The sequence below is a fragment of the Danio aesculapii genome, chromosome 8, assembly GCF_903798145.1.
Source record: "Danio aesculapii chromosome 8, fDanAes4.1, whole genome shotgun sequence".
In the NCBI taxonomy this organism is placed as follows: domain Eukaryota; kingdom Metazoa; phylum Chordata; class Actinopteri; order Cypriniformes; family Danionidae; genus Danio; species Danio aesculapii.
In genome coordinates, this window is record NC_079442.1 from 33,885,473 (window position 1) to 33,898,675 (window position 13,203).

At 35.3% G+C, this 13,203-nt stretch overlaps 1 protein-coding gene and 1 long non-coding RNA gene across 2 annotated transcripts; both read right to left on the reverse strand.

Annotated features, from left to right (window-relative positions):
* Positions 1–3,262: 3,262 nt before the first annotated feature.
* LOC130233648 (uncharacterized) lies at positions 3,263–4,334 on the reverse strand. The gene is made up of 2 exons (XR_008838227.1): positions 4,085–4,334; positions 3,263–3,985 (listed from the first exon to the last, which is right to left on the reverse strand). It is a non-coding gene; the product is annotated as an uncharacterized LOC130233648 (long non-coding RNA).
* Positions 4,335–5,685: 1,351 nt separating this feature from the next.
* Positions 5,686–12,094, reverse strand: si:ch73-281k2.5 (neurogenic locus notch homolog protein 2). Its single transcript, XM_056463789.1, has 5 exons — positions 11,809–12,094; positions 10,580–10,693; positions 9,073–9,306; positions 6,417–6,572; positions 5,686–6,321 (listed from the first exon to the last, which is right to left on the reverse strand). The coding sequence occupies exons 1-5, from the start codon at positions 11,879–11,881 to the stop codon at positions 6,116–6,118; spliced, it is 783 nt and encodes a 260-aa protein (XP_056319764.1). The 5' UTR covers positions 11,882–12,094; the 3' UTR covers positions 5,686–6,115.
* Between the last annotated feature and the right edge of the window lie 1,109 nt (positions 12,095–13,203).

The following is a 13,203-nucleotide window of genomic DNA, read 5'->3' on the forward strand; positions in this document are numbered from 1 at the left end:
AGAGAGACAGGAAGAAGGTAGAAAGAGAGCGAGAGACAGAGGCACTGGCAAAATGTTCTCTCACTCTCCTGTGGCATTTTTACAATTAATCTATTTTAATCTGAGCTCATCTGATCCCCCTTATTTTTAGGCAAGCCCATTAGTCATTTCAAGAACATTAAAAGCTTTACTTTTACAATATACAAAGTATTTGATTAGTGCTGACTTCAATAGTAACTAGTCTGCTGTTACTAAAACCAAATGTAAAAAAAAAAATCCCATTGATTTAACATTACTAATTTGACATTGTTGATGTGAAATATCAGCGATTTCGTTTTGACTAGTAGGTAGTAGTACCTATAATTGGATGGTAGTTCTTGGTATTTAAATACTTGCACCTATTACAGTCACTAGTTTAATATAGCCTTCTTATTTATTATTAGATTGTAGTACTTATTCAAAAGACACTTTTATTATCCACGCTTTATTATTTAAAGGGTACCTATGATAAAAAATAATCTTTTGGAAGCTGTTTGGACAGAACTTTGAGTAGGTATAGTGTGTCCACTGTCATATTGGAGTGATATAAAACCTACAAGTCTCTTTTTTTTTTTATTTCCCTACGTTAAAATAAGAACCAAATCCCAGTGATTTTGAAGCCCACCGCAAACTGATGTAGGAGTGTGGTTTTCCCCACCCACCGAGCTGATTGACAGGTGCCATGTTTCTATAATAACATGCATACACATGTCCACAAAGCATGGGATTGCTGTACGTTTTTTTGAGTTTAAAACGTTTTTAAAACAGCATATTTGTAATACACTGTCCTCAAAATAAAAAGGGCAGATCCTGGAGGCTATAATAAATAATCTGATCAGTGTTTTGAGCTGAAACTTTACAGACACATTCTGGAGACACCAAAGGCTCATCTTACATCTTGTAAGAGGGGTAAAGTAGGTGCCCTTTAAGGTACAATTCTCACTATTAATAAACCATTAACTATCCAGCTTATGTTTTATGCAGCGGGTGCTTTTCCAACCACAACCCAACACTGGGAAACACCCATACACCCACACATATACTACGGCCAATTTAGCATATTCAATTCACCTATACTGCATGTCTATAAATAAAGATTAATAAAGGGACTAAGCCGAAAAGAAAATGAATGGATGAATGAAATTGGCCGTAGTGTATGTGTGTGAATGCAAGAGTGTATGTGTGTATCCCATAATAAAGAAAATGAATGAATGAATTATCTTTTTCCAATTTAACCTGCACAGTACAATAGTTGTAGCTTAGTAGACATATAAAATGCATTTTAGTAAAGTCAGCCCATAGCATTCTATCATGTTAATAATTACAATATGTCATGTTAATTTAACAAGCATAAAATGTTATTAGAACATTAAAAAATCATGTTCTTTAATCATTAACAAATTATGTAGTTTGAACGTATAAAAATATTTAATCTTTATCTATCTGTTATTTAATCATATCAAAATATTTAGTTTGAGCATATAAAAGTCATGTTATTTAATCAAAATTAAATTATGTAGCCTGAACATATAAGAATTATGTTGATTTAACATGTAAAACACATGATTAATAAACATAACTTTATTATGTGCAACCAATGTACATAATTTATGTTAATTCCAGGCCCGTAGCCAAATCGAAATACCCACCCCTCACTGACAAAGGTCCAGAATTGGTCCCATACATGAGCGCATTTGTCCTATTTTGACTGCTATGCTAACAATAAATTATGAAAATAACCCATTGAAAAAGGCTTTAAGATCAAGCGGAATCCTGGTGTGACTTTAGTTAATCAGTTTTGGCCAAAGCAAACAATTATTTTTCAAGAGTCTAATATAACAAACAATCTCACATATAGTAGGTGAAATCATCTTTCACTACTGAGCGGCTGCATTGTTTTTAATTAGAGAAAACATTTTACATGTAACTTTTATTCTAAATTTTGGAGCTTATTCTTGAGGCAAAAATGGCCAATAAAAACCAGCCCATATTAAAATTAATTTAAAAACTAATTTGGCTAATATTTTTATCCATCCATATTCAAACGTATATGAAAATGCACTATTATTATTATTATTATGTTTGAATTTTCTATTATTCAAAAGGCCAAATTCTGACAGAGAAAAGTTGAATTACAATAGGCTAGTTTTCTAATGATGTAATAAATTTGTATTTTAAAAATGTGTATTTATTTATATTTCTTTATTGTAAATCTTTAGGAAATATTTAAACATCAACAAGTGTGGTTATGATGACCAACCGACAAGCTAATCCAGTTTAAAGTAATGCTTAAGATGTCACTTACTGTAAATGCAGTATTTAAACCTCACAATTAAATAGAAAAGGATGCAAATAACTCCAAAAAGGTCCACTTTTTGAGAAGATATAACCACCCCAACCAGGCTGGCCACTTGCCTGATCTCAACAACTTTTTTTCTTCAGTGTACTCAAAATTAGAATATAAACTAGTCAGAACTGAAAAGCTGATATCTCAATGACAGATATTATTAGTAGTCAAAATCGAAATAAGTACAAGTATAAAATAAATATGCACTAGTATCTAATGAATAACAGTATAATGAACAAAACAAATGTCAAATGAGTAAATTACAGTATCCGTTAATCAGGGACGGATTTAGTGATTTGGGGGCCCTAAGCAGTTCCAGCCTCGGGGCCCAACAGTCCTAAAACAAAACCATTTGTAGATTCATACATTTTTTTTCATTTATTTAATTTGCAGTTTTTTTCTTTTGTCACTGAATCTCCTTTTCCATGTTTTATCTTAATGAAAACTCTACATTTTAAATAATTTGTTTTCTTAAAATGAATTCACAACTAAAAAGAATGAATAAATCAAAAATAATGAATTGTTTTTAAAACTGAATCTTTACCTGACTTGACTGCTGGACTGCACCATGATTAGGGGTATAAGACAAATTTGTGTAGATTTTATAATTATGTTAATATTTACTTTATTAGACCCTCGCCATAGAAAATATGATAGAAAACGATGTTATATGAATAATTTATACTTATAGGTATTTATTGGGGGCCCTAAGCGGCTGCTTACTTCGCTTATTGTTTAAATCCACCCTTGCTGCTAATAAGTAGTAAGCCTAATGTGATATCTTTTCAAAAGACAGTAGTAGCAAAAAGCACTGATAGCTAACAAAAAGTACTAGTACGTAATAAAAAGACACCTGTAGCTACATAAGTAAATAAAGTACTAGCGTGAAAATAGATAAAAAATGGTGTGCCACTGACTACATCTACCAGTCTGTATCACTAAACAATTCACGCAGCATATATGATCAAGAGTATGCAAACACTTCCTCACACACAAAGAGACAGCTTCCCACAGTGTCAGATAAGGGTTTTCTGCGAAGGTGAACGTGAGATGACAAAACAGTCACCTTTTGCTCGGCGTGCCGCTCCACAGAGAATTTTACCTCAAAATGGAGAATGTTCAATGCTCTCTTAATCTATAAACTATGGAGTTTATGTATGTCTCGACGGAAGTGACTTATACTTCAAGCAAGAAAGAGTTATAACAACCTTAGTTATGTGTGGGAGGACGTCGATAACGCTGATGGTGACAGCTGGGTCATGAACTGCCAATCTCCAATATCTGCATGTGCCAGTGATGCATATCGAGAGTTAGCATGAAGAGCATTGCATAGCGTGCATTACTGAATTCTCCGTAAACCTCAAGGATAACTGCAGCTTAAAGGAAAATGCACCCTCAAATCTGATGCATGGGCACGGGTTTCTTTGATGTTCATTCATTCTTACGAAGAAAACTCCAGCACAGTTCAAGGCCTGATGGTGTTTATCAGCAGGTCAGCCTCAGCAAACTCCCACTTCCCCCTGTGTAAAGAGAAGCTGAGGGGTGAAGAGTTGAGACTGAGCGCTGTGGTTTGTGATGCACGCTACTGTGGCAGCTTCTCTTTTCGGCTGTGCCCACTTCCTGCAGACGACGAGACAAAACGGGGCGAAAGCACGTAAGCGATTCGTTGTCTCTGCATAACAAAAAAAAAAAAAATCGAGGGAAAAAAAGAGTTAGCACCTCGTCTGGCTTGTAGTCTCTAAAATCACTTTTTTTTCTCTCCCAGTTTCCGTCTTGCTGAAAACTTTGCACAATAACGGAAACCAATTAGCGCCCGGCCCGAAAACAGGAAGGGTTTGAGACAGTGCGCGTACAGGGTTGATGAGCTGCAGTCGGGCGCACTCTGGTGGCTGTGCATGAAATGATATAACCTCGTGTGTAAAATGAACGAATTAGCGTTATACAGCTGCTTTTCATCAAAAAGTTTGAATAAATTATTTTTTGAAATGTTTAAAATTGCACACTTACGTGAGATTCAGCCATCTATTTGTATTTAAAAAAGTAGAACACAAGTAGGATTTACACAGACATGAAAATACTGTAGTAAACAGGCCTTCTATAGTGTATTACTAATAAACTAAAGTGTATTGTTTACAACTCTTTGTTAATGCTGCAGCATACTGTAATATTAACTATAGTGATCAACTGCAATAAATGCTAGAGTTGCCTACCTTAGTTTTACTTTAGTAAACGGTGGTGCAAATATTGTAATATAATATGCCCCAGTGTTGTAGAAAACAAGTTTTTGGTAATTTGTTTCTATTAGTTCTTGTATTACCATTGATAGAAAAACCTCAAAATATTAATTTGAGTATTTTACTATAGTATTTTAAAAACACTAGTACAGTATTTATTCATATTAATGAATGGCTCAGTGGCTAGCACTGTCGCTTCACAGCAAAAAGGTTGCTGTTTCAAGTCCCGGCTGGTCCACTTTGCATTTCTGTGTTTGCATGTTCTCCCTGTGTTTTCGTTAGTTTCCTCTGAGTGCTCCAGGTTCCCCCACAGTCCAAAGACATGGGCTATAGGGGAATTGAATAAACTAAAGTGCCCTTAGTGAATGAGTGCAAGAGTGTATGGGTGTTTCCCAGTGATGGGTTGCAGCTAGAAGGGCATTAGCTGCGTAAAACATACGCTGGAATAGTTGGCGGTTCATTCCGCTGTGGCGATCCCTGATAAATAAGGGACTAAGCTGAAGGAAAAAGAAAGTATGAATATATAGATATAATTATTATAAATAGTAACAGTATTTACTATAAATAACTATAGTAATTTACTCTAAATTATTCTAAAAACATAATTCATAATTAAATGATGAAAGCGTGTGTGTGAGATGGAGGCCAGCTGGTGAGTGCTGTGCGGGGTAAACATAAATGCTTTTTCTCCAAGATGTTAATCCACATTTTTGTTCCACATATTTTTATCATTATGTTTTGCTTTTAAATAGAACAAGGACACACCAGACTTGGTAATAAGCAGCATTTTTAAGTCATTAAAACTGCTAAAATCTTCCAAGTTGAGAGAAACCAGTTGAGGTGGCTCAGGAATCTGTTTTGGATGACTTCTGGGTGCCTACCTAGGGAGGTGCTCCTGGCTTGTCCCACCGAGAGGAGGCCCTGGGGAAGATCCAGGACATTGATGGATTCCTCTCTGCTTGCATGGGAACACCTTCAGACCACTAGGAGGAGCTGGAAAAACTGTCTGGGGAGAGGGAATTCTGGAGTTCTCTTCTGAGACCCAGCCACGGATAAGCAGAAGACAATGACTGATGGATGGATAGATGGATAAAGATCCTTTGATTTAATTTTTAAAAATCCTTTGACAGCAAAGGAATATTTAACATCTGTGGAGCTGAATATTCATCAGAAACTTTAGAAATTAAATTTCTCGCAGGATTCATTTAGGAAGGACTTTAAAATGAACTTCTTTAATCTTACTACAGTAGATCGATCCAAGAGGCAGTAGAGAGTTGTCCAAAAAGTCTGAAAATCCATGACAATTTACACAAGTATAATTTGCAAAATCAGACTTTATCATAAACCCCTGTATTTTGAATAAATCCTGTAAATAATTGTGCACGTGAATTGCTCCTTGTGAATAACTGTATTTTTTTTATTAGGGATTAGACATGTGATATACCGGCTGTGCATGTATGCATCATATCTTTTGCACACCTTATTAATGAGACCTGTTTCCAAATCATGCACCTGATTACAGTGCGTCTTTAGCCGTTGCCATGCACATGCAGCTGTAATTTCCCATCTCAACAAAGCACCTGGCATCATTCTGACAGGGGTTGAAGACACATTCTTTAATTTTATGCTCACAACGTGGGCCGGTGTAACCTGGAGCACAGTAACAGGTGAACGAGCCCTCTGTGTTTTTACATAAGCCCCCATGCTCACATGGGTTTGGCCCTGGTGGATTGAAAAAGAGAGATAGTAAAGATATGAAAGTGTGTGTGTGCAGGCAAAAAAAATGTTGAGAAACAGAGACAAACACAGTTTCTCACCGATAACACACTCATCGATATCCTCCTTGCATATTCTGCCCTTGTATCCTGAAGGGCAGTTACAGATGAATTTGCCATTGATGGGGTTTGTGTCGCAATGAGCACCTATCTTGCAAGGGTTACTGATGCAAGCATCATCAATGTGACACAGCAAACCTTGAACATGAATTAAATCAATATGCTTATTACAACTGATTTGAGATCAATTGTGATGAAAAACAATCAAGCTCACATCTGTATAGAAACACTTTCATAGAAATAAACATTTAAAGGTGAGGTATGTTGAATTAGGTAGGCCTATTGCAGTCCAAATTCAAAATATTAGAGAGGGTTTTTTCCACCCAACCCCTCCTCTGACAAACCCAAGTACATGCCGGTTGCCATACTGACAACACTTATATATTAGAGATTAGAGATAGACATGGATAATAGTGAGCATGTCTGAAAATCAAGCCTTACACTATAAGCTGCACAGCTAATGTTTACAAATACACTTAATTGAACATGTACACATAGACAGAATCTATATATACTATACAACTGCAGGTTAACTATGTTTAAATATAATAACTTTAAAGGTTCAAGAAACCCTACAGTATTTTTTAAAGATTTTAACATGTTTGTGTGTGTTGAGCATCAGTTAAGACAACGTTAGCACCTGTCAGCTTTAATTGTGGGGAAAACTGGATACTTTTGAGCTTTTGTCAGCTAATTTCATCTTCCGGGTTTAAAATCACTTTTTGGGGCAGGAATAAAATCTGTGACGTAGCGCAAATCTGCCTGTCCAGTGTTGACATGTCAGTTTCTCATTATTATTCATAGCGGAGGTTTCTTATCCTATGAGACGATTCTGCTTCTTAATTATTCATGACAGCATGTGTTTTCCAAAGGCAAGGCAGACCTGCCAAGCTGTGAGACCACGGCCGCGTACGTCATGCAGTATTTAGCGGTTCATGAAGGGTCGTATGTGTTTGTTTCTATGATCCACAGTGTTTGTTGCATGTTTTTCCCCATAATGCTTTCAGGGCTGATACAGCAAAGCTGTTTGTGTGCCGCAAACATTTTTGTAGGGAGAGCTGTATGAGAATTGGAAAATGGCGGACTTTGTCTTTTATCAGTTGAGTTTGTTACCATTCAGACACATTGCCTATATACGTGCTGCTGTGTTCGCCATACGTTTAAAATCCTCCAGATACTGGCAGGAATGGTTAGAATAGGTATGAATGGTTAGAATAGACCATGCAAGAGACCTGCTGCAATGCTATCCAATGTGCATCTGCATTCAGACCCGGGGATTAAGGAGGAGAGATGTCCTCCTCATTTATAGCGTTTATATAAACTTGATTATCTTTATAATGATTTAGCAAATTCTGGCTATGTGTATGCCTATATGAAATTATGAATAACAAATGTAGCAGGGCATTACTGTTTATTTCTTTGCATTTTAACTTTGTAAACTATAAAATCATGGCTCTTCTCGTGGTTTGTGTCTCATTTTGTGAGCCAACAGACAACAGTTGTTTGCTCCCCTCTTTTTCCCCTGCTCTGCCGGCCACGCCCGCTCCTCCTTCTGCCCGCAGAGCTCCATGTCCATCTCAGAGCATTTTTGGAAAAAAATCTGAGGTAGACTTGAACTGAAAGAGTGGTGTTTCATGGCCCTTTAACTGTTAAAAGCTATATTTACTAGTTAATTAGTTAAAGTTATTAGTAACTAATAAAGTTGTAGTAACTAATGACCTTAACTATTCTGAATTTAATTGTAATGCAAAAATAGGCTCCTTTTGTAAAGCAGCTTTGAAACATTATTGTGAAAAGCGCTAAACAAATAAACTTGAATTCATTCATTTAATTTCATTTTCTTTTTGGCTTAGTCCCTTTATTAATCTGGGGTTGCCACAGCGGAATGAACCGCCAACTTATCCAGCATGTTTTACACAGTGGATGCCCTTCCAGCTGCAACCCATCACTGGGAAACATCCATAAACACTTATTCACACACACACTCATACACCATGGTCAATTTAGCCTACCCAATTCACCTATACCGCATGTCTTTGGACTTGTGGGGGAAACCAGAGCACCCGGAGGAAACCCACACGAACACATTGAGAACATGCAAACTCCACACAGAAATGCCAACTGACCCAGCCGAGGCTCGAAGCAGCGACCTTCTTGCTGTGAGGCAAGCCCACTGCACCACCACGTCGCCAAGTTGAATACAACTGAATTGAATTTACATAGATAATATTATTTGCAATAATTAAAAAAACGCCTTATATGCATTTTTAGAACTCTGAACCTGCATCTCACTAGTCTGCTACTGTCTGAGTTTGTATTTTCAGCTGTGCCTGCATACATTGAGACAGCCTTCGTGACTGAAATGAAATACCTCCTTTTCCACCAAGTCTGTGCCAAAATATAACTGTGTAAACTGGCTGTGAGTGGAGTTACAAAGACAGACATTCTAACATGGAACACATTTTCAAAGGAGAATAGGTTGACTTATAACAGAAGTTTTTTCAGATATACAAGTATGTTCATTTAGCATGCTTCCAAAATATTTGCAGACATATAATTTTTTATTATGCTTTTGGAGAGTCAAACACTTACATACAGCACCCTAAAATATTGTAAATTTATTCATGGAGCTACTGACCAGTCTTGCCGGGAGGACACCTGCAAACGAAGGAAGCCACGCGGTCGATGCAAGTGGAGCCGGCGGTGCAGGGCTCAATTGCACAGTCATCAATGTTTTCAGAGCAGTCCAGGCCACTCCAGCCGTTCACACACACACAGTTGTAGCCGTTGCGTGTGTTACTGCATGTGCCTCCGTTCTGACAGGCGTTGGGCTGCAGTCTGCATTCATCCACATCATCAGTGCAAAACTGACCTGGAGACAAAAGAGTCACCATTTCAATCGCACATTTTAAAGGTTTAAAGAGGTTTCTGCTAACATTAAGAAAATCAGTTCAAATTTGAAAACACAAACATTTTAGCTTGTGTCAAAGTGTGCACTGAACCCTTAAATAAACGTAGATCACTTTGATTAAATAATTAAAAGGAATCATATATATATATATATATATATATATATATATATATATATATATATATATATATATACATATGAGGAATGTCACACGAGTAGCAGTGCAATATGGCTGTATATTGGCACCGGGCAGATGCGTGCGTTGGCTCAAGGCTGTAGGCCGAGTGCCTTAGTGCCCCCACCAGTACCGATATACAGCTACTCACATGATATTGCATTTATACAACAGTTCGGCAGCATAATAGTGTGCATAAAAAAGAAAATTAAACACGGAGAGTCTCAAAAATCTTTTTGCATAAGGAACTACCACTAGGAACTTTCTTCCACCACTCGATCACATCTGCAGCTGACGTCAGAACAGCGGAGTTCACAAACATCACTTCAGAGCTAGTATTCGAATGATTCTCTAGCATACTGTCTGAAGTAATGACAAAAAGGTGATTTTGCTCACATTTTAAGATTATAAGGCTGAACGGCATGAAATGCCATCAGTCTACAGACATTTGCCAGTATTTCTCTGTTGTATTTGAGATTTCATAATGATGAACCCCGAAAATGCCAGAGCAAAGCAAATACTACCAGTTTTTGTGGTATAAATACAGCACTACAAAATACAAAACAGAGATCTTAGAATGTCACTTACCTGATTTATAATGATTTGTTCAGCTGTCTTATGCGGTCTCTGTCACTATCTTGTGAAGGAACGTCAACCATCACTTTCTTTGGTCTGCTCAAACAGGCTGAAGCACTGGATTCGATGCTCCGAAATTTGTAATATTTTAAAATAGGCACTATATCCTTATAAATAAACTGCATAGTTGCAATCTAAACAACTACATTCTCAGCTAAAAAAAGCCTCAAAGGTACATTATGTTATCCAACAGTAGCAATATTTCTCAAACTGTAGTGTCCTCTGCTTGTCGCTGTATGTGGGCTGTAGGAGTGCTGTTATTTGCAGAATATCACATGGCTATCAGCCGATCAGATTCAAGAACCAAACAGAACTGTTGTATAAATATATATTTTTTCCATGTTGTTTTGTTTTGAACTGTTTCAACTGAAAACAATTTTTTCGTGAAGAGGGGTACATGACAGAATTAGGTTATTTCTTTACCTGTCCATCCAGGTGGGCACTGGCAAGTGTAGGTGTTCACTCCATCTATGCAGGTGGCTCCATTCTGACAGCGGTGATTCGGACAATCATCAAAGATCACCTGGCAGTTTGTTCCTTTAAAACACGTTTTAAGAAAAAAATGAAGCTTTCTGAAGTATTTGATCTGAGTCTTAAAATAATTTCTCCATGAAACCGATGAAAAACCATCACAAAGAACAAATCTCATGCTCCTACAGTAATTTCAAAACTAGTTAAAACTAAAAAGCTGTCAATGCTACTATTTAAAACAGTAATTTTGTGAAACATTACTGCAATTCAAAATAGCCTCTTAAGTTTAAAGAGATAGTTCACACAAAATTGACAGCAAAATTTACAGTATAACCATCAAAAACAACATTTTCCATGTTGTTTTCAAATAATAATTGTATTATGGTTTAATGGAAACTGCAATGACCCATGTGACTCTTAACTGGTAATCTGTTACATTTGGTGACAAGTAAATCACTAGATTCTGGGACACACACTAGGAACCCAATGTAATGGTTTTAATTATTTAAAGAAAAAAAAATGTATGATTTGTAATGTTTGCAGTGGAAACCATTAGAATCTCTGTGATGTTTTCTACATTCACTACTGGTCAAAAGTTTGGTGTCAGTAAGGTTTTTAAATGTTTTAAAATAAGCTTCTACTGCTAACCAAGGCTGCATTTTTTTCATCAAAAAATACAGTACAAATTGTACAATTGTGAAATGTTATTGCACTATAAAATAACTGCTCAAAAGTAGTTTTTTTTTATCATTTTATTTATTATTATATCATTTATTTATCATTTAATTTATAATTTATAATAATATATTCCAGTGATTTTAATGAATTTTCAGCTTCATTACTCCTGTCTTCAGAGTCGTGTGATCCTTTAGAAATCACTCTTATATTAATAATAATATTAATAAGATTATTATTATTAATGATAATAGTAATAAAAGCAATGATGACTGGAGTAATAATTTCACTTGAAAATACACACAATAAGTAATAAATAAATATTTAAGTATTTAACAATTCTTTTTACATTTAATAAATGCTGTCTTGATGAACAGAATAATTTTCTTAAAAGAAAAAAAAAAAGAAAAAAAAAAAAAACAGACCCCAAACTTTTGACCAGACAGCAACACGCAAATCAAAAGTGTTTAAAAACAAGCATTTAAAGTAGAGCATAACCTACTTACCATATGACAATGTCAAGCAGTAAATAAAAAGAAGAATGAATTTTTCTGAAGATGCATTGAGTAAATGGTCCATATTAAAAAAGAAAAAAAAATCAGGCAATGTTTACGAACTTGTAGACAAATATTAGTCTATATGTGTATGTGACAAGAGTCGTTGACTATTAAAAAACTGTGAACTTGATCTTTTCTGTGAAACTACATTTGTAGGAAGTGGTAGTTAGAATGAGCAAAAACAAAACCACTCACAGTTTTTGTATATTTCACAAATCGCTGATGAACACACAGACACACACAAAACAAACACATTGCAAAATTTCTTATCAATTCTGTACCACAAATGAAAGTCCAGGATAGTTCAAGAATTCAAGGCCTGTCTGTCGAGTCATCCTCTCCCCCCTCCGCAGACAGAAACTCTGTATTGCCAATCATTTTCCAGTGGAAGTTGCTAAAGAAAATTGCTACATTTCATAAAATGGGGTAAAAAGTTAAGCTGTTAAATCTTTGCACAAATCACACCAAACAGTCTTTCAAGTCAGTGACTTATTAATTCAAATGATCCAATCAGAGTGAGTCTCCAGTTAACAATTCTCTGAATGCTTGTGAAGTAAATCTGCTTTAAAATTATAACAATAATTGCCAAGCATCTGTATAAACACCATAGATATACAACTGTTTACACAGTGTTAAAATATTGTAAAACAAACATTACATTGTGAGATATTTATTTACTGTAGCCTTTTAAGTGTAGCATGATTTATCAGCACACATTTAAACTATCATATATTTTGTTATCACTTTTTGCTAATTTTAATTATAAATGATTAATTATCAGTTTTGGGAATTAATAGGGTTTCTGCAACTTTTATAAAGTCAAATTTAAGACACTTAAGACCATTAAGAATCAATATTTAGACTACCACAGGATTTATGATTTTTATGATTGATATTTTTAATTATGATCATGAGGTATCGTTTAATTGTTTTTAGTTTTTTTTCTTGATTAGAGAATTTAATTTGGGGAATTTGCTGTAAAATGTTTAAAAGCTGTTGTGAATTGTATGTCTTTGCAATATAAAACTTTAATATAAAAAATAAGGTTTTATAGAGATGTATTGTTGGTCATTGGATGAATGTCAGGCCAAATTGAGTAGCTTTAAGAAAAAGCTAAATTAAGACCTGTTTAAAACGATTTAAGACCTACAGCACAATATTTCAGTGTATTTAAGACTTTTTATGGTCTAAAATTTAGGTTTTAAACACCCAGATTAACATTAAATGTTTTCTAGCAAAACAGACATTCATCACTAATTACTTTTTAATTTGTATTAACATTTTGCTTCACTTGGCTATTTAACTACACTCAAGTAAATTAATTAAATAAAATGAGTAAGTAAT

What these genes read in the sequence shown, in the direction of transcription:
- si:ch73-281k2.5 (XM_056463789.1), bottom strand. Translation starts at nt 11,881, where the DNA reads ATGGACCATTTACTCAATGCATCTTCAGAAAAATTCATTCTTCTTTTT. An exon ending in GTGTCCTCCCGGCAAGACTG is followed by an intron (nt 6,573 to 9,072) that starts GTCAGTAGCTCC and finishes TTCATGTTCAAG; the next exon opens with GTTTGCTGTGTCACATTGAT. An exon ending in TATCGATGAGTGTGTTATCG is followed by an intron (nt 6,322 to 6,416) that starts GTGAGAAACTGT and finishes TCAATCCACCAG; the next exon opens with GGCCAAACCCATGTGAGCAT.